Source organism: Salvelinus namaycush, chromosome 3 (assembly GCF_016432855.1).
Source record: "Salvelinus namaycush isolate Seneca chromosome 3, SaNama_1.0, whole genome shotgun sequence".
NCBI classification, from domain to species: Eukaryota; Metazoa; Chordata; class Actinopteri; order Salmoniformes; family Salmonidae; genus Salvelinus; species Salvelinus namaycush.
This window is the reverse complement of record NC_052309.1, coordinates 50,135,510-50,156,326: the sequence shown is the minus strand read 5'-3', so window position 1 is coordinate 50,156,326 and position 20,817 is coordinate 50,135,510. Positions and strand designations below refer to the sequence as shown.

General features: G+C 42.5%; 1 protein-coding gene across 1 annotated transcript in view; it reads left to right on the top strand.

Moving 5' to 3' along the window:
• The first annotated feature begins 1,286 nt into the window (after nucleotides 1-1,286).
• Nucleotides 1,287-20,817, top strand: part of LOC120032117 (septin-8-A-like) — a 32,990-nt gene continuing 13,459 nt past the window's right edge. The window contains exons 1-5 of the mRNA XM_038978062.1: nucleotides 1,287-1,691; nucleotides 13,896-14,010; nucleotides 14,291-14,486; nucleotides 15,348-15,534; nucleotides 17,099-17,260. Of these exons, the coding sequence (XP_038833990.1) occupies nucleotides 1,662-1,691; nucleotides 13,896-14,010; nucleotides 14,291-14,486; nucleotides 15,348-15,534; nucleotides 17,099-17,260 (690 nt within the window). The 5' untranslated portion in view covers nucleotides 1,287-1,661. The remainder of the gene's footprint in view (nucleotides 1,692-13,895; nucleotides 14,011-14,290; nucleotides 14,487-15,347; nucleotides 15,535-17,098; nucleotides 17,261-20,817) is intronic.

The window sequence follows — 20,817 nt, the reverse complement described above, 5'->3', positions numbered from 1 at the left end:
AGTTTATAATTTTTTTCTAAGAGATTGTCAGTTGGACAGGCTCTCTGCAAGGTTTTGTATATCTTACCGATCATATAAATATAATTTGCTGACTCAAATAGGGTTCCTACAAGATTGCTCTGTCCAAAAGATTTCAAATTGAAATTTGTTGATATGAAACTTTTTAGTTGCATGTATTTGGAAATATCTACATTGGTCAGTCCAAAACTGCTTTTTAATTCGTTCATAGAAATAAATGTATTTCCTATCACCAAGTAATTTATGTTTATTATGCCTTTAGTTTTCCATGTAGACTAACTTATCTTTGAATACTGAAAAGCTCTTCAAGGATTGTTCCATAGGGTTGTGTTTTTAGGTCCTGTAGTGATATTTGTTCTTGTAGAACACATTTGATTTTCTTCTATATTGTTAGTGTTCATAACTATGAAGTTGCTGATGTTCTTAGCTTTTTCCTTAGAAAATAGACACAGAATTTTTTTTCTGGGGATGAGTATGCTCATCTTCAGTATGTACCCATTATTCCTCTTTAGTGCATTTAACTATATGTCGCAAGTAAAAGCCCTGGGTGGCAAATTGATACAATTGCAAGTCTGGAAGGTTAAAACCACCCTCTGATTTAGAAAGATGTAGAACTTTCATTTTTATTCTATGAGTTGTATTTGCCCATATAAAGTCTGTTATGACCTAGTATACTTTTCAAAAGAATGTCTTCCGTGTGGTCATGGGTATTACCAAGAATAGATATAAAAACGTTGGGAGCCATGCCATTCTGTAGAGGTTTATTCTACCTGTAAGATTTATGGGAAAATTGTTCATTTTAATTAGATCTGTTTACGTATTGTTGAGTAATGTGGCAAATACTGTGTCCAGAATAACAGTTTTTTACTGCAGTAATTTTGCAGTGTACCTGTATTTAGAGTGCAGTACACTGCAGTTATTCTGCAATTACTGCATCCAAAATACAACAGTTGACTGCAGTTAATGCACTTTTACGACAGTTTCAAAACGGCAATCTTTTTTGTAAGGGCAGTGCAAACAGGAGGTGGGCGAGAGGTCATCTCTGTCTCGTGCCCCTTTCTAAAGCGATTCATCAGATAATGCATTGTTTGTGTGTATATCAGTACATTTGTAACAGCCTAAACATAACGAGACTTATATTCGATCAAATAAGCCTCACGTAATTCGACACTCTATCATAGACCTCCGTACAAAAAAGGGTTTATCTCATTCGGACAGATTTTGGGCGGAGTACAATCCTCTCGCTTCGCCTCTTACTCTCTTGCATCGATTGAAGAAAAACGAGGCCAAATCAGGTATTGCAGTCAAAGCTCTAAACTACAAATCCCGTGAGTGACCTGCAACGGCAAAAGCTTATCGATGGCTTTTCATAATCATCAGCGCTTGGAACGTCAATGATACAATGTTGAAAATGTTTCTTCCTCTGCAAAGATAATAACAACCGTTCCAAATGTTCAGCGCGCTCTCCTGTCGTCGCTTGCATACCTCCGACAGCATTCCTAAACCAAATGGGAGTTTCCAGGAAGTGGCCATATTGGAAGCACTACCAAGCTCGTTCCCCTGTGTCAGTTTACGGAGAGTGAGACGAGGGCAGTTAGTTCCCTTTTGCCTAGCTCGGAATTAAAACATATACATTCCGCACCATGGCTGCTACGGATGTAGACATATTTTCCGTAAGTACACTAATACAGTTTTCTGCCTATCAGCGTATCGCAATATGCATCTATGTAAGGGAATTTGTAATTATTCGTGGAAGTGTGGTCTATGTGGACTAACCGTAGTGAGCGGAGGTGGTGGAAGTGATTTCTCTCAATAAGTGTTCACGTTGGATTGTCTTGATGGTGTTGTGTTCAGGACATGGCTCATTAATTATTTGCGAGTTTCGTAATGAGTTGACTACATACAGAGGCATATCGTTATTGCTGTATTGATAGTAGCCTATACCGGTAGTATGTGCATTGGTGTAATTCCTCATTGAGTTACACCAGCTGATTGCTGCTCATACCACGGTGTGGTACCAACGGGAAATTGTAGTGACCCCAAATCTCCCTTGACAAGCATTTAGCCTACCCCATATTAGCTACAATGTAGCAACATTGTTTACCAATCATTGGTTGGTTTTATCTAATCATTGATTTGACCTTCTTCCTTTTGAGAAACAATGTGGTTACATTGGAACTTCCTGTTTAAGCAGTCTAAAATTATGCTTAGGCTAGCCTACATACTAATTATTTAATGTTGTGATGGAGATTGAATTGCCTTTTTCAAGGGAAGATGGGCATCTTTTTGTTCAGTAGCCTAATTCAATTCTCAGGATTTTGAGTATTTTTATATATATATATTTTTCCCAGCACTTCATTGTTCATTGTTTCCGAGAACTATTAAACTGATGTTTTATTTTTTATTTAACCTTTATTTAACTAGGCAAATCAGTTCAGAACAAATTCATATTTTACAATGACGGCCTACCCCGGCCAAACCCTCCCCCTAACCCGGACGAAGCTGGGCCAATTGTGTGCCGCCCTATGGGACTCCCGATCACGGCCGGTTGTGATACAGCCCGGGATCGAACCAGGGTCTGTAGTGACGCCTCTAGTACTGAGAAGCAGTGCCTTAGACCGCTGCGCAACTTGGGAGCCGTGATGTCGTAGTTCTTTCTGTCTGAATGCATCCCAAAACCTATCCCGAAGATACAATGTTGAATTGCATTGGATTCAACTTTTCTTCTCACAACCTCTAAAAGCCAGGATGTTGAATAAAAACATATTTTAACTTACTTTACCAGTTGTCTGTACGGTTGGTCCTTTTGCAGGTAGGAATGTGATACAATATATCCCAAAGGAAAGTATAATTACATTAACTTTTCAAAGCGCGGGTACGGAGTTCAGATTTCTATGATCTGAAACATGCGCAGAATGTTGGGCGCCATGCTTCAGGTGATGGAAATCTGAACGCACTACCAGCACTTTGAAAAGTTGAAGTAATTAAATCAAATCAAATCAATAATTGTCACATGCTTCGTATCAACCGGTGTAGACTAACAGTGAAATGCTTACTAACGTGCCCTTCCCAACAATGGAGAGAGGAAAAATAGAAATAGAAAAATAATAGAACAAGGAATAAATACACAATGAGTAACAATAATTTGCCTATATTCACAGGTACCAGTCCCGAGTCTATGTGCAAGGCTACAAGGTAATTGAGGGTGATATGTACATATAGGTGGGGATAAAGTGACTAGGCAACAGGATAGATAGATAAACAGTAGCAGCAGCGTATGTGATGAGTCAAAAGAGTTATTGCAGATAGGGTCAATGCACATAGTCCGGGGTAGCAATTGGTTAAACTAATTATACTTTTCTATGGATACAGTCTCACACTCCAACTTGCAAAATGACCAACCACACGGACAACCGGTAAAGTAGGTTAAAACATTTTCTTCAACATTCTGTCTTTCAGAGGTTGTGAGATGAAGCTTTTCTGATCCAAACGCTCATTTATGTCCATCGTAGAATTCAATGTAATTCAACGTCTGGTCTTCAGGGCAGTGTTCATTTTGGCAGCTATTTTTAGATTGTCTAGTTTTAGTCTTAAAATACCTTTTTAGTTTTAGCCATGTTTAAGTAATTTCATCCTTCGTTAGTTTTAGTTATCAGTCGACTAAAACTCTGGACAATTTGTCTAGTTTTAGTCACAGCCATTTGTCACAAGTCAGTGCATTTTTTTATATTAAATGATGAGTATTTAGGTACATTCAGATAGCCATGTCCAACTAGGCCTACTATTCCTTCGTGTACCTTAGCTGGCAACATTGATATTGTGGCCGATTTTAACCAATACCAGCCATAATTAACTCTATAGGCTATAGAGCTTTGACTACAGGTTAAACAATTTACAGCTCTGATTTTCTCCACATCATAACCAAGGGGGGTAAATAACAGTGGCATTCTAAAATGTAACATTGTTTGAGTTTTTTTCCCAGGTGTCTCGTTATTGTCATAGTTTTAGTCAGGAAAATGGGTAATTGACAAGTATTTTTCGTGATAGTTATTGTTGACGAAATTAACACTGCTTCAGGCTACCCAAAACCTTAACCTGGATTATGAGTACATGTAATCAAAAACAATGCAAAATATGAATGGTGTGTGTGAGGTATGAGGCTACAAAGACACCACACACGATGGTGTGATAAGCTTTTTTGGTACAGGTCCACAGTGTTGATTTAACTTTTAGCCAATTCTTAAGCACATTCCTTGAGTTGTTGAATTAGACAGTAAGCACTAAATTGCTGGGATAAGTAGATTAACAGAGGAGTCACTCCTTCCTCAACTTGTCACATTTGATTTAAGGAAGGGAGATTTTTCACCCTGAAGAGAGGACACTCCCCAAATTGCAGATTGCATGCAGATACACTACTCCCTATAGGTTCCATTGTTTTGCCCAGTAGGGGCAGTGATTACAGAATGATCAAGCCAAATGATTTAGATTTGAGTTTAGGGAATGCAGTGAAATTAGTGTGAGGAACCACTGTGTCATTCCTATTGACTACCCTAGTTTTATGTTGTAGCCTACGTTGCAACCAAGACGATTTGTTTGAAGGGCACTGTTAATTGTTCAATGGCACTGCCCCTGAACAGGCAGTTAACCCACTGTTCCTAGGCCGTCATTGAAAATAAGAATTTGTTCTTAACTGACTTAGCCTAGTTAAATAAAGGTGAAATAAAACAAATGATGACTGGTTATTGATGGGGAGGATGTATGGTTGATTGCATTGATAGGTTGAACAAAGTAGGGTGCGCAAAGCTATGTGAAACAATCAGTGTCAAAACAATAAAACAAGAGTTGTAGGGGAGGATTGATCGTATTGTACTACAGCGATCTATTTTCGCCCTGATTTATATAATGAATTGCCCGTAGCGCCTGTAGAATGTTTGATGCTTACTGACCCCTAAGAACATCAGATGTGTAATGATGCCAACATAATGCATAACATTGGGCCACGCACATTGCCTTGAGATGGAAGGCATGCTAATGAGTTTTGACACTTTTTTTTTAAAGAATTTCTTTTTTTTTGTTGATGCATATTAGTAATCCTATAGTAGATATGCATCTGCTGCTTGCAAACCAGTAGTGTTATTTTCTTGGATATCCACTTTTTCTTTGACAGTCTTTTATTCCCAATCAGTGGCGGCTGCTCAAAGGAGGAAGAGGAGGAGGACCATCCTCAGTGAATTTCATAAAAATAGTGAAATTAAGAAAGTAAATTTTTAGGTAAAACCATTCTAAATATATTCACGTGACCAAATAATTGATTAAAACACACTGTGTTGCAATTGAAGTCTACAGTAGCCTCAACAGCACTCTGTAGGGTAGCACCATGGTGTAGCTGGAGGACAGCTAGTTTCAGTCCTCCTCTTGGTACATTGACTTCAATAAAAACCTAGGAGGCTCTTGGTTCTCACTCACTTCAATAGACTTACACAGTAATTATGACAACTTCCAGAGGACGTCCTCCAACCTATCAGAGGTCTTGCAGCATGAACTGACATGTTGTCCTCCCAATCAAAGGATCAGAGAATTAATCTATTACTGAAAGCATAAGCTACCGCTAGCTAGCACTGCAGGACATAGAATGTGAGTAGTTGACTCAGAAAGACAATAGTTTAACAGTTTTCAACAAATTAATTTCTTCAAAAATGAAGGAGAAGCGAGAGAGAGAGATTTAGTTTTTTGTCTTTTTTTCCACACTTTCAGTTTCACTTACTTAGCTAGCAAATGCAGATAGTTAGTTTAGTCAACTCAAACACCTGGATCAAACAGAGGAATGCCATGTTAGATGGCTGTCTATAACTATCAAACACAACACTGGAACCCTTCCAAGTCAAGGTAAGCTTTTGGTTTTATTATTTTATTGCCACCGGGGCTCACCGGTGTAAATGCTGAACTGCTTAATGACTATACACTGTAACGTTACTGCATGATTGTAGCGGGATTACTAACGCATTAGTTCTATTAGCTATGTTGATTAGGATGTTACTTTAGCTAATATGGTGACAATGATGTAGGCTGTGTGCAGCGGTTATGACATGGTTTGGAAAGTTTTTTTTGCCTGGTCACATACAGCTGATGTGTTGTGCATTGAAGTCCACAAACGAAGGGAAAAGGTGAGAGAAGGAGTACAAAGTGGCTGCTATGAAAGTGAACTGTGTTTACACATGATCAGGGATGTATTCATTCTGTTGAAAAATGTTTCTTAAACGGAAGCCAACGAAACTGGGATAAAAGTACCTGAAATTGTCTAATAGAAAGTCTCGTTTGCAACTGTTGGGCTAATGATTACACCCTAGATGAGCTAGATGCAGGCAAGTGTGTGCAAGGCGGTATTGAATGTGTCACTGTCTGTCACCTCAATTCTCTCCACCTGTGTGCACCTACGTTGTAAACTTTCATTCATAGGCTAGGTTGTAGCAACCTCATGATGGGTTAAGGGAAAATTTGAGTATCATGTAGTAGCCTAAACCTATCGATGTTACATTGATCTGGGTGCATGGAATATGAATGACCGTCATCCAATATGCTGTAAAAGAAATAAGGCCATGCTTGTGTAAAAAATGTTTTGTCTTCCCTCATCATAAACGGCACTGACTGCCACTGATCCCCATGATAATGAAGTTTCTAACATTCTTTGTAGAACGATTTAGGACAAATTCTTGTAACCTGAGTGTTGCATAATCTGTTTTATATTGACCATACAACACAGGACAGCCTGGAGGCTGGGCTGTCACATCTACTGTTGTAAAACACTGATTAGCTTAGGCTGTGGGGAGTCAATTATCCATGTTATTTGGAGTCCTATATCTCACCATCTGATGTCATACACATGCACAAACCTATGAAACTGTGCTTTGTGACTCGCATTCTAATACTCTCGATTTGGCTGTAACTAAATGTATTTCCTGACACCGACAGATTGGTATGCTCCTGTCTATCTCGTAAAATGGCCACTGCTGTCTCCCCTCTCCTCGGTCTTGTTTCTGTCTTTCCTTCTGGACAGAGGCGTGTGACGAGAGAGACAGAGGAGTTTCTGCCAGACAGGCAGCTCTGTGTATGAGTGTGTTTATTAAAGAAAATATAGACTTTCTTTTTCCTTGGATGCCTGGTGCCATGCGATGACCAAATCTCCACCATCTGCATACTGTAGACCTGTGTAGCCTTGTGTTAATGTTTCTACATTATACTCTGTGTAGTGCCAGTAGCAGCAGTAGTGTGTCGCTGATGGGTTGTGTGTTAGTTCACTAAAGCAGACCGACTTCAGGTGGGGATGAAAATTCTACTGGAAAATTCTACTGGAGGTCTCTGTCAGTTTGTCTGGGAATATATCGTCCCAAGATCCATGTTTTGCCCTAAGGCTTAATGTTAACATAATGTTTTTTTGTTTAAGTACTTTGTCATTTGTAATGTATTGTCACAGGTAAAGCAAGGGACTGTACAAAGAGCTTTCAATTTTTGGCAAGGTTTACTAGCCTACCCGGCAATTACATGGAAATGGAATTACGCAGAGACTCTGATTTTTCACTATAGAATGTACAGTCGTGGCCAAAAGTTGAGAATGACACATATTAATTTCCACAGTTTGCTGCTTCAGTGTCTTTAGATATTTTTGTCAGATGTTACTATGGAACACTGAAGTATAATTACAAGTATTTCATAAGTGTCAAAGGCTTTTATTGACAATTACATGAAGTTGATGCAAATAGTCTATTTGCAGTGTTGACACTTCTTTTCAAGACATCTGCAAAACGCCATGGCATGCTGTCAATTAACTTCTGGGCCACATCCTGACTGATGGCAGCCCATTCTTGCATAATCAATGCTTGGAGTTTGTCAGAATGTGTGGGTTTTTGTTTGTCCACCTGCCTCTTGAGGATTGACCACAAATTCTCAATGGGATTAAGGCCTGGGGAGTTTCCTGGCCATGGACTCAAAATATCGATGTTTTGTTCCCCGAGCCACTTAGTTATCACTTTTGCCTTATGGCAAGGTGCTCCATCATGCTGGAAAAGGCATTGTTCGTCACCAAACTGTTCCTGGATGGTTGGGAGAAGTTGCTCTCGGAGGATGTGTTGGTACCATTCTTTATTCATGGCTGTGTTCTTAGGCAAAATTGTGAATGAGCCCACTCCCTTGGCTGAGGAGCAACCCCACACATGAATGATATCAGGATGCTTTACTGTTGGCATGACACAGGACTGATGGTAGTGCTCACCTTGTCTTCTCCGGACAAGCTTTTTTCTGGATGCCCCAAACAATCGGAAAGGGGATTCATCAGAGAAAATGACTTTACCCCAGTCCTCAGCAGTCCAACCCTTGTACCTTTTGCAGAATATCAGTCTGTCCCTGATGATTTTCCTGGAGAGAAGTGGCTTCTTTGCTGCCCTTCTTGACTCCAAAAGTCTTCGCCTCACTGTGCGTGCAGATGCACTCAAACCTGCCTGCTGCCATTCCTGAGCAAGCTCTGTACTGGTGGTGCCCCAATACCGCAGCTGATTCAACTTTAGGAGATGGTTCTGGTGCGTGCTGGACTTTCTTGGGCGCCCTGAAGCCTTCCTCACAACAATTGAACCGCTCTCCTTGAAGTTCTTGATCATCCGATAAATGGTTGATTTAGGTGCAATCTTACTGGCAGCAATATCCTTGCCTGTGAAGCCCTTTTTGTGCAAAGCAATGATGACGGCACGTGTTTCCTTGCAGGTAACCATGGTTGACAGAGGAAGAACAATGATTCCAAGCACCACCCTTTTTTTGAAGCTTCCAGTCTGTTTTTCAAACACAATCAGCATGACAGAGTGATGTTAACAAGAGAATCACTGACATGTCAGCCGGTCCTTTGTGGCAGGGCTGAAATGCAGTGGAAATGTTTTTTGGGGATTCCGTTCATTTGCATGGCAAAGAGGGACTTTGCAATTAATTGCAATTCATCTGATCACTCTTCAAAACATTCTGGAGTATATGCAAATTGCCATCATACAAACTGAGGCAGCAGACTTTGTGAAAATGAATATTTGTCATTCTCAAAACTTTATACCAAAAAAATCAACAACATTGATTTCAAAGTGTAACAAACCATAGGACTCTATGCACAAGGATGACTTTTAATAATTTCCACTGAACTTTTTACAAAAACACATTTACAGGAAGAACTGCAGATAAAGTTTTGTAACAGAATAACACCGAGGGAGATTTTACTGTGATTTAGTTACCAAACTTTGCATCTGTACATTTTTTTTTTGTTGCTTTTTTAAATTGTTCAAGGTAGTCATTGTGTACAGAGTTTTATGGTTTGTTAACATTGATTTTCAACGTTTTTGGTTGGCATACATTTTAAAGTGGAAAAATCTCAGCATAGTTCTGTCACTTTGGGAATAGCCCCTACATATTTCTGAGCTCAGCCGTTTCCCATGCACATCACTGGATCAAGAGGAAGCGTGGTGTTTCCTTTCCAAGGAACTTTTAACCAGAGTCTCTCTGAAAGGCACCATCTCACGATTCTCCTTAAACTATTACTTTGCACTCCTATACGGACTCCATTCCCTGACTAGTGTGACGGATGGATGCCTCTCAGCTTGTGTGACGTGTGCATTCAGTCAGAGTTCATCTCTGGGGAGTTTGTGTCCACGTCCGCAGTTCTGTATGATCCTTGAGAAAACACACTGGAGCAGGTTTTGTGTTTGTTTGCATTCCCTTTGTGGCCCTCAGTCGATTCCAATTGCACACAGGCCTGCCTGCACTGCTCAGCTCTTAGGCTGTGTCCGGTGACATCACCCCCCCAAATATGCAGTCTTTGTAGGAAAGGCCAAGCCAGACACATGTGGACGAGCCCATTGATCTCAAGATGGTCTCTCTGCTATCCCTGCACAACGGAGATGAATAAGATAAGGGACTACATTATTGTTAACCCCCCCCCCCCAGTGACTCATCATTAGAGATTAGCTGTTGTTCACTGAGGTGGGAGTAGGCTCACTCCCTAACCGTTGCAGTTCCCAGATTTATTTTGTGTGACCTCAATTAATCCCACTTGGTTTTTGGAATCTCTAGTCTCTTCTCTGTGCAGAGATGCCACCTCCTGTTTGAAGGACTCCAGCTCCCTCCTCAGCACTCTCCAGAGTGCTCATCTCATTATTTAAGCTTTAAGGCACATTATGATGAGCTGTATAATGTATTATCAGAAAATGGCATATCCATAGGGAACAAATGGAATGTGGTGGTGGTATTTCGTATTGCTTATGTCCTAGATTCAGAGTAATACATTTTCTCTCAGTGCTTTCACCCCCTCGCATATCTTCGTACTTCCGGCGCCGACCAAGATGGCCGCCTCGCTTCGCGTTCCTAGGAAAATATGCAGTATTTTGTTTTTTTATGTGTTATTCCTTACATTGGTACCCCAGGTAATCTTAGGTTTCATTACATACAGTCGGGAGGAACTACTGAATATAAGAGCAACGTCAACTCACCATCGTTACAACCAGGAATATGACTTTCCCGAAGCGGATCCAGTGTTTTGCCTTCCACCCAATACAATGGATCTGATCCCAGCCGGCGACCCTAAGCGACGCCGAAAAAGGGGCAAACGAAGCGGTCTCCTGGTCAGGCTTCGGAGACGGGCACATCGCGCTCCACTCCCTAGCATACTACTCGCCAATGTCCAGTCTCTTGACAATAAGGTTGATGAAATCCGAGCACGGGTAACATTCCAGAGAGACATCAGGGATTGTAACGTTCTCTGCTTCACGGAAACATGGCTCACTCAAGAGACGCTAACGGAGTCGGTGCAGCCAGCTGGTTTCTTCACGCATCGTGCCGACAGAAACAAACATCTTTCTGGTAAGAAGAGGGGCGGGGGTGTATGCCTTATGATTAACGAGACGTGGTGTGATCATAACAACTTACAGGAACTCAAGTCATTCTGTTCACCTGATCTAGAATTCCACAATCAAATGTCGACCGAATTATCTACCAAGGGAATTCTCTTCGATTATAATCACAGCCGTATATATCCCCCCCCAAGCAGACACATCGATGGCACTGAACGAACTTTATCTGACTCTTTGTAAACTGGAAACCACACACCCTGAGGCTGCATTCATCGTAGCTGGGGATTTTAACAAGGCAAATCTGAAAACAAAACTCCCTAAATTCTATCAGCATATCGATTGTGCTACCAGGGCTGGTAAAACCTTGGATCATTGTTATACTAACTTCCGCGACGCATATAAGGCCCTCCCCCGCCCTCCTTTCGGAAAAGCTGACCACGACTCCATTTTGTTGCTTCCAGCCTACAAACAGAAACTAAAACAACAAGCTCCCTCGCTCAGGTCTGTTCAACGCTGGTCCGACCAATCTGATTCCACGCTTCAAGACTGCTTCGCTCACGTGGATTGGGATATGTTCCGCATTGCGTCCAACAACAATATTGACGAATACGCTGATTCGGTGAGCGAGTTCATTAGAAAGTGCATTGACGATGTCGTACCCACAGCAACGATTAAAACATTCCCAAACCAGAAACCGTGGATTGATGGCAGCATTCGCGTGAAACTGAAAGCGCGAACCACTGCTTTTAACCAGGGCAAGGTGACCGGAAACATGACCGAATACAAACAGTGTAGCTATTCTCTCCGCAAGGCAATCAAACAAGCTAAGTCCCAGTATAGAGACAAAGTAGAGTCACAATTCAACAGCTCAGACACGAGGTATGTGGCAGGGTCTACAGTCAATCACGGATTACAAAAAGAAAACCAGCCCCGTTGCGGACCAGGATGTCTTGCTCCCAGACAGGCTAAATAACTTTTTTGCTCGCTTTGAGGACAATACAGTGCCACTGACACGGCCCGCTACCAAAACCTGCGGGCTCTCCTTCACTGCAGCCGAGGTGAGTAAAACATTTAAACGTGTTAACCCTCGCAAGGCTGCAGGCCCAGACGGCATTCCCAGCCGCGTCCTCAGAGCATGCGCAGACCAGCTGGCTGGTGTGTTTAAGGACATATTCAATCAATCCTTATCCCAGTCTGCTGTTCCCACATGCTTCAAGAGGGCCACCATTGTTCCTGTTCCCAAGAATGCTAAGGTAACTGAGCTAAACGACTACCGCCCCGTAGCACTCACTTCCGTCATCATGAAGTGCTTTGAGAGACTAGTCAAGGACCATATCACCTCCACCCTACCTGACACCCTAGACCCACTCCAATTTGCTTACCGACCCAATAGGTCCACAGACGACGCAATCGCAACCACACTGCCCTAACCCATCTGGACAAGAGGAATACCTATGTGAGAATGCTGTTCATCGACTACAGCTCAGCATTTAACACCATAGTACCCTCCAAACTCGTCATCAAGCTCGAGACCCTGGGTCTCGACCCCGCCCTGTGCAACTGGGTCCTGGACTTCCTGATGGGCCGCCCCCAGGTGGTGAGGGTAGGTAACAACATCTCCACCCCGCTGATCCTCAACACCGGGGCCCCACAAGGGTCCGTTCTGAGCCCTCTCCTGTACTCCCTGTTCACCCACGACTGCGTGGCCATGCACGCCTCCAACTCAATCATCAAGTTTGCGGACGACACTACAGTGGTAGGCTTGATTACCAACAACGACGAGACGGCCTACAGGGAGGAGGTGAGGGCCCTCGGAGTGTGGTGTCAGGAAAATAACCTCACACTCAACGTCAACAAAACAAAGGAGATGATTGTGGACTTCAGGAAACAGCAGAGGGAGCACCCCCCCCTATCCACATCGACGGGACAGTAGTGGAGAAGGTGGAAAGTTTTAAGTTCCTCGGTGTACACATCACGGACAAACTGAATTGGTCCACCCACACAGACAGCGTTGTGAAGAAGGCGCAGCAGCGCCTCTTCAACCTCAGGAGGCTGAAGAAATTCGGCTTGTCACCAAAAGCACTCACAAACTTCTACAGATGCACAATCGAGAGCATCCTGTCGGGCTGTATCACCGCCTGGTACGGCAACTGCTCCGCCCACAACCGTAAGGCTCTCCAGAGGGTAGTGAGGTCTGCACAACGCATCACCGGGGGAAAACTACCCGCCCTCCAGGACACCTACACCACCCGATGTCACAGGAAGGCCATAAAGATCATCAAGGACAACAACCACCCAAGCCACTGCCTGTTCACCCCGCTATCATCCAGAAGGCGAGGTCAGTACAGGTGCATCAAAGCAGGGACCGAGAGACTGAAAAACAGCTTCTATCTCAAGGCCATCAGACTGTTAAACAGCCACCACTAACATTTAGTGGCCGCTGCCAACATACTGACTCAACTCCAGCCACTTTAATAATGGGAATTGATGGAAATTATGTAAAAATGTATCACTAGCCACTTTAAACAATGCCACTTAATATAATGTTTACATACCCTACATTACTCATCTCATATGTATATGTATATACTGTACTCTATATCATCTACTGCATCTTGCCATCTTTATGTAATACATGTATCACTAGTCACTTTAAACTATGCCACTTTATGTTTGCATACCCTACATTACTCATCTCATATGTATATACTGTACTCTATACCATCTACTGCATCTTGCCTATGCCGTTCTGTACCATCACTCATTCTTATATCTTTATGTACATATTCTTTATCCCTTTACACTTGTGTGTATAAGGTAGTAGTTGTGGAATTGTTAGGTTAGATTACTTGTTGGTTATTACTGCATTGTCGGAACTAGAAGCACAAGCATTTCGCTACACTCGCATTAACATCTGCTAACCATGTGTATGTGACAAATAAAATTTGATTTGATATCTCTAGCCCTGCCATCATTGTTCATTTATTTAATACTTTCTTTTTGCAGAATGAAGAAAAGCGTAACCTCAGTTTGGGCGGCCATGTTGGTTTTGACAGTCTTCCCGATCAGCTGGTCAGTAAATCGGTGACACAGGGTTTCTGCTTCAACATCCTCTGTGTAGGTGAGTATCAAACCACATGGTAGTGCAGTAACAGTAGCACTATCTCAGGGCACCCTATTCCCTATATAGTGCACTACTTTTAACCAGGGCCTATAGGGCTCTGGACAAAAGTAGTGCACTATATAGGGAATCGGGTGCCATTCGGTATGCAGCCAGGGTTGTTTCTGTCTTTGACATGAACTAGAATTAAGACTTCTGCTGCTGTGAAGAGGCTGAGAGAAGAATGTCCCCCCCTGAGAGTTACTGAGACCTAACAACACTTTTCCCTCTTGCCTCCTAGGGGAAACGGGTATTGGCAAGTCGACGTTAATGAATACACTTTTTAACACAATGTTTGAGAACGAGGAGGCCAGCCACTACCAGAATGGCGTGTGTATGCGGCCCAGAACATACGATCTCCAGGAGAGCAACGTCCACCTAAAGCTAACTATTGTGGACACTGTGGGGTTCGGGGACCAGATCAACAAAGAGGAGAGGTAAGCAGCAGATGCTTAGCATCCTACTTTCAGCTGTTCACTAATTGAAGCATTGCCATTGAGTTTCTTTATCCTTTTCATACTCTCACAGTGTATGATAACATGCCATCTTTTAGAGTAAATTGCTTACATTGCCTGGAATGTAGACAAGACAAGCACAGTCGCTGTCATTTTTCAGGAAATCCCCCCCCCCCCCCCCCCCCCTGAATGGAGCAGGGTTTAGAATGATGATGAGGAGGACATTCTTGGTTTGAACTACAGCTGTGGGACTGAGTGTTTGTGTGATCTCCGCAGCAAGCGGGCTCACACGCCCCTGAATGATACAGTGGGAGGAACAGGCCGTAACTCATGTTGTTTGGGAAAACGCTGCAGCAATAATGCGTCCCAAATAGTCTTTAAAGGTCATCAGTGACACGTTCTGGGAAAATAGCTTAGAGATGTTAAAGTCAAGGTTAAACGTTGTGTATATATGTTCTTGGCAAGCCTTTAGATCACTTATTTACCCTACATGCTACAGTATAGTGATGGACACAGGGATGTGACTAGTACTTTTAGTCCTTGATTTCACAAGCTAACCAGGGTTTAACAGTGACTTTGTGTGATTATATTTTTTTTGACTCACTTCCTCAGAATGCTAGACTAAACACACTGGCATATTACATGTTCACCTCTGTGACCTCTTAAATATTTTTTTACATAAGTAGATGCTGGATGCTTGAATAAAGATAATTTCTGTACACAGACATCTGATACCCCCACTGGCAACTTTGAAAGAAACAAAGAAAGTACATGGGATCAAAAGGAATCAAAGTCAAACTTTGTTTTACACTTCGTAAAACTACCGTGCTTTTCCTTTTGCAGTTATAAACCGATAGTGGACTATATCGACACACAGTTTGAAAACTACCTTCAGGAAGAGCTGAAAATCAAGCGCTCCCTCTTCAACTACCACGACGGGAGGATCCACATCTGTCTGTACTTCATCGCTCCCACTGGGCATTCACTGAAGTCCTTGGATTTAGTTACCATGAAGAAACTGGACAGCAAGGTAAAGGATCACTACCACCAATGCCTTGTGGGCAAAAAAACAGACTACATCCTATTGTTTGACTTAAAAAAGATGTCACTTTGACTGGTATGAATTTCAGTTGTAGAATAGTCAGATATTCATGTAGGGCTGGGGACCCACAATGTCCTAGAAAAGGAAGCGACAGACATTCCACATAACATTTTATTGGATAGGATTTCCTGAGGTTTATATCATACCCCTAGTGTATTGGTCAGAATTATTAAGCAAGTATGATGCTGTAACTTCTTACTTCTATGAAGATCTTTTTTCGTTCATGGTTTCGTGTGAGTAACTGGGTATTGGGCAGCAGATCCATATTTTAGAACAATACATTGATTTCAGCCTATTGGAAACATGAATGGTCGGTGCCTCGATTAGTGAACTTGTGGAATTCATCTCATCGCTATTGCAGTTGAAGCGTGGGTGAGGGAGAGGGAGTGTCACAACTAGCTACTATTTTTTTATTTATTTTTAGTTACCCAAAAGGGGCGGGTGAAATGTGTGAAACACTCAGGCTGAGACAGACCTGACAATGCATACAGTACTCAAACCCCTATTAGCGACAACCCTACAGAGCTTGTATATCAGGCCGGTTGTACGGCCTATAAAGCGGTTCTAGGAGTGGTGCAGAGGCAATTACAGGCTTGTTTGTGTCTGGTAATGCAATGACGCATATCAAACCGATAGTGTGGTTATGAGCAAAGCATAGTAGCTTACTTTAGCCAATACTCTCCTCCAGCATGGCTCTATCGCTCTCTGAGCTGTCAGAAATTAACCTTTTTCACAGGAGGCAAAGAGCAGACTATAAATCAGCTTGTATTTTATTTAAAGGTCTATGATGTAAAGCAGACAGGCAATGGTGTTTGACTTACACTTCCAGAAAGGCTATTAAGCCGGAACGGTGACAGTTAAAAAGGTGGTCTGGTCTAGGGACTGTAGAGATGGGTGTCTGCTCTTTTACCTCAATAGACTTTTTGTAAAGGATGGAAGAAACCATGTAAATCAACCATCACATCTGTATTGTAGCAAAATTATTGTGAATGGTCACATCGAATAAGGCCTCCTTTTGACCTTAACAAACTATATCCTATATAGCCTGGAGGTGATGAGCGACGTCGGTGACTAAATCTGTCGTCCCAGTAATCCGAGGAGCCAAAGAAAAACGGTCACAATGTGTTTATTTTCCCATCTGTTTTAGAGCAGAGATGGGACACCATTCAGTTTTTCTTAATTGCTGTTTGTTTTATTTCTCTGTGTGGGTTTGACTGAGCTCAACCCATCGTGGTTGCATAGTGCCTCTTTTGAGACATTCAGTAATTTAAGTATTTGTTGATGACACTGTGGCAAATTCAGATGCTCTGACTCATTTATTTTCAGCGTCTTATCTAATCATGCTTTGATTTGTAATTGTACGACACACCCGCCATGAAACCCTTCCAAACCTTTGCAGAATATCTGAAGATATTCGAAGGAATAACCTCAAAGCAAACCAAGTGGAGTTGATCTTAAGGCCAGAAATATACATTTTTTTTTAATACTTTAGGTGAATATAATCCCCATCATCGCTAAGGCTGACACAATCTCCAAGAGCGAGCTCCATAAATTCAAGATCAAGATCATGAGCGAGCTGGTGAGCAACGGAGTGCAGATCTACCAGTTCCCCACAGACGATGATGCAGTCACCGAGATCAACTCCTCCATGAATGTGAGTCTCTCTGTCTTTGTACAGTCACTCAGTGTTAACCTCACTGTATAGGAATGTATGGTTTTAATAGCTGCACATAGTTTCCTCCCTTTGAAACTGCCTCCGTTTGTACTATTTTCCAACTGTAGAGAACTGTGAGGAACTGCACGAAGCGTTCTCTGTGCCAGCTATTTCCTATTATGTAAATCAGGGATGGGCAACTAGCGGCTCGCAGATAAAAAAATAAATAATTGTGTGAATGTAATATATACATACATACGGTTGAAGTCGGAAGTTTACATACAGTTAGGTTGGAGTCATTAAAACTCGTTTCTCAACCACTCCACAAATTTCTTGTTAATAAACTATAGTTTTGGCAAGTCGGTTAGGACTACTACTTCAGTTAGGACTACTATCTACTTTGTGCATGACACAAGTAATTTTTCCAACAACTGTTTACAGACAGATTATTTCACTTATAATTCACTGTATCACAATTCCAGTGGGTCAGAAGTTTACATACACTAAGTTGACTGTGCCTTTAAACAGCTTGGGAAATTCCAGAAAATTATGTCATGGTTTTAGAAGCTTCTGATAGGCTAATTGACATAATTTGAGTCAATTGAAGGTGTACCTGTGGATGTATTTCAAGGCCTACCTTCAAACTCAGTGCCTCTTTGCTTGACATCATGGGAAAATCAAAAGAAATCAGCCAAGAACTCAGAAACCTCCACGAGTCTGGTTCATCCTTGGGAGCAATTTCCAAACGCCTGAAGGTACCACGTTCATCTGTACGAACAATAGTATGCAAGTATCAACACCATGGGACCACGCAGCCGTCATACCGCTCAGGAAGGAGACTCGTTCTGTCTCCTCGAGATGAACGTACTTTGGTGCGAAATGTGCAAATCAATCCCAGAACAACAGCAAAGGACCTTGTGAAGATGCTAGAGGAAACCGGTACAAAAGTGTCTGTATCCACAGTAAATTGAGTCCTATATCGACATAACCTAAAAGGTAGCTCAGCAAGGAAGAAGCCACTGCTCTAAAACCGCCATAAAAAATCCAGACTACGGTTTACAACTGCACATGGGGAGAAAGATCTTACTTTTTGGAGAAATGTCCTCTGGTCTGATGAAACAACAAAAATAGAACTGTTTGGCCATAATGACCATTGTTATGTTTGGAGGAAATAGGGGGAGGCTTGCAAGCCGAAGAACACCATCCCAACCGGGAAGCACAGGGGTGGTAGCATCATGTTGTGCGGGTGCTTTGCTGCAGGAGGGACTGGTGCACTTCACAAAATAGATGGCATCATGAGGCAGGAAAAGTATGTGGATATATTGAAGCAACATCTCAAGACATCAGTCAGGAAGTTAAAGCTTGGTCGCAAATGGGTCTTCCAAATGGACAATGACCCCAAGCATACTTCCAAAGTTGTGGCAAAATGGCTTAAGGACAACAAAGTCAAGGTATTAGAGTGGCCATCACAAAGCCCTGACCTCAAACGTATAGAACATTTGTGGGCAGAACTGAAAAAGCGTGTGCGAGCGAGGAGGCCTACAAACCTGACTCGGTTACACCAACTCTGTCAGGAGGATTTGGCCAAAATTCACCCAACTTATTGTGGGACGCTTGTGGAAGGCTACCCGTAACGTTTGACCCAAGTTAAACAATTTAATGGCAATGCTACCAAATACTAATTGAGTGCATGTAAACTGCTGACCCACTGGGAATGTGATGAATGAAATAAAGGCTGAAATAAATAATTCTCTTTACTATTATTTTGACATTCTTAAAATAGTGGTGATCCTAACTGACCTAAGACAGGGAATTTCTACTGAGTTTAAATGCATTTGACTAAGGTGTATGTAAACTTCCGACTTCAACTGTGTACTCAGCATGAAAAGAGAAGTCCCTTTTTCAGGACCCTGTCTTTCAAAGATAATTAGTTAAAATCCAAATAACTTCACAGAACTTCATTGTAAAGGGTTTAAACACTGTTTCTCATGCTTGTTCAATGAACCATAAACAATTAATGAACATGCACCTGTGGAACGGTCATTAAGACACTAACAGGTTACAGACGGTCGGCAATTAAGGTCTCAGTTATGAAAACTTAGGACACTAAAGAGGCCTTTCTACTGACTCTGAAAAACACCAAAAGAAAGATGCCCAGGGTCCCTGCTCATCTGTGTGAACGTGCCTTAGGCGTCCTGCAAGGAGGCATGAGGACTGCAGATGGGGCCAGGGCAATAAATTGCAATGTCTGTACTGTGAGACGCCTAAGACAGCGCTACAGGGAGACAGGACGGACAGCCGATCGTCCTCGCAGTGGCAGACCACGTGTAACAACACCTGCACAGGATTGGTACATCTGAACATCACACCTGGGGGACAGGTACAGGAGGCAACAACAGGAACGCACAATCCCTCCATCAGTGCTCAGACTGTCCGCAATAGGCTGGACTGAGGGCTTGTAGGCCTGTTGTAAGGCAGGTCCTCACCAGACATCACCGGCAACGACGTCGCCTGTGGGCGCAAACCCACCGTCGCTGGACCAGTCAGGACTGGCAAAAAGTGCTCTTCACAGAGTCGTGGTTTTATCTCACCAGGGGTGATGGTCGGATTTGTGTTTATCGTCGAAGGAATGAGCGTTACACCGAGGCCTGTAATCTGGAACAGGATCAATTTGGAGGTGGAGGGTCCGTCATGGTCTGGGGCGGTGTGTCACAGCATCATCGGACTGAGCTTGTTGTCATTGCAGGCAATCTCAGTGCTGTGTGTTACAGGGAAGACATCCTCCTCCCTCATGTGGTACCCTTCCTGCAGGCTCATCCTGACATGACCCTCCAGCATGACAATGCCACCAGCCATACTGCTTGTTCTGTGCGTCGTTTCCTGCAAGACAGGAATGTCAGTGTTCTGCCATGGCCAGCGAAGAGCCCGGATCTCAATCCCATTGAGCGTGTCTGGGACCTGTTGGATCGGCGGGTGAGGGCTAGGGCCATTCCCCCCAGAAATGTCCGAGAACTTGCAGGTGCCTTGGTGGAAGAGTGGGGAAACATCTCACAACAAGAACTGGCAAATCTGGTGCCGTCCATGAGGAGGAGATGAACTGCAGTACTTAGTATCTAGTGTGGCCACCAGCTGCATTGACTGTTTTGATTTTGACCCCCCCTTTGTTCAGGGACACATTATTCCATTTATGAAAGGAAAGCACTTTTTTTTGTCATTTTAAAACATCAAATTGATCAGAAAATACAGTGTAGACATTGTTACTGTTGTAAATGACTATTGTAGCTGGAAACGGCTGACTAAAAAAATGTATTTAAAAAATATATATTTAATATCTACATAGGCGTACAGAGGCCCATTATCAGCAACCATCACTCCTGTGTTCCAATGGCACGTTGTGTTAGCTAATCCAAGTTTATCACTTTAAAAGGCTAATTGATCATTAGAAAACCCTTTTGCAATTATGTTAAGACAGCTGAAAACTGTTGTCCTGATTTAAAGAAGCAATTAAACTGTCCTTCTTTAGACTAGTTGAGTATCTGGAGTATCATAACTTTCTT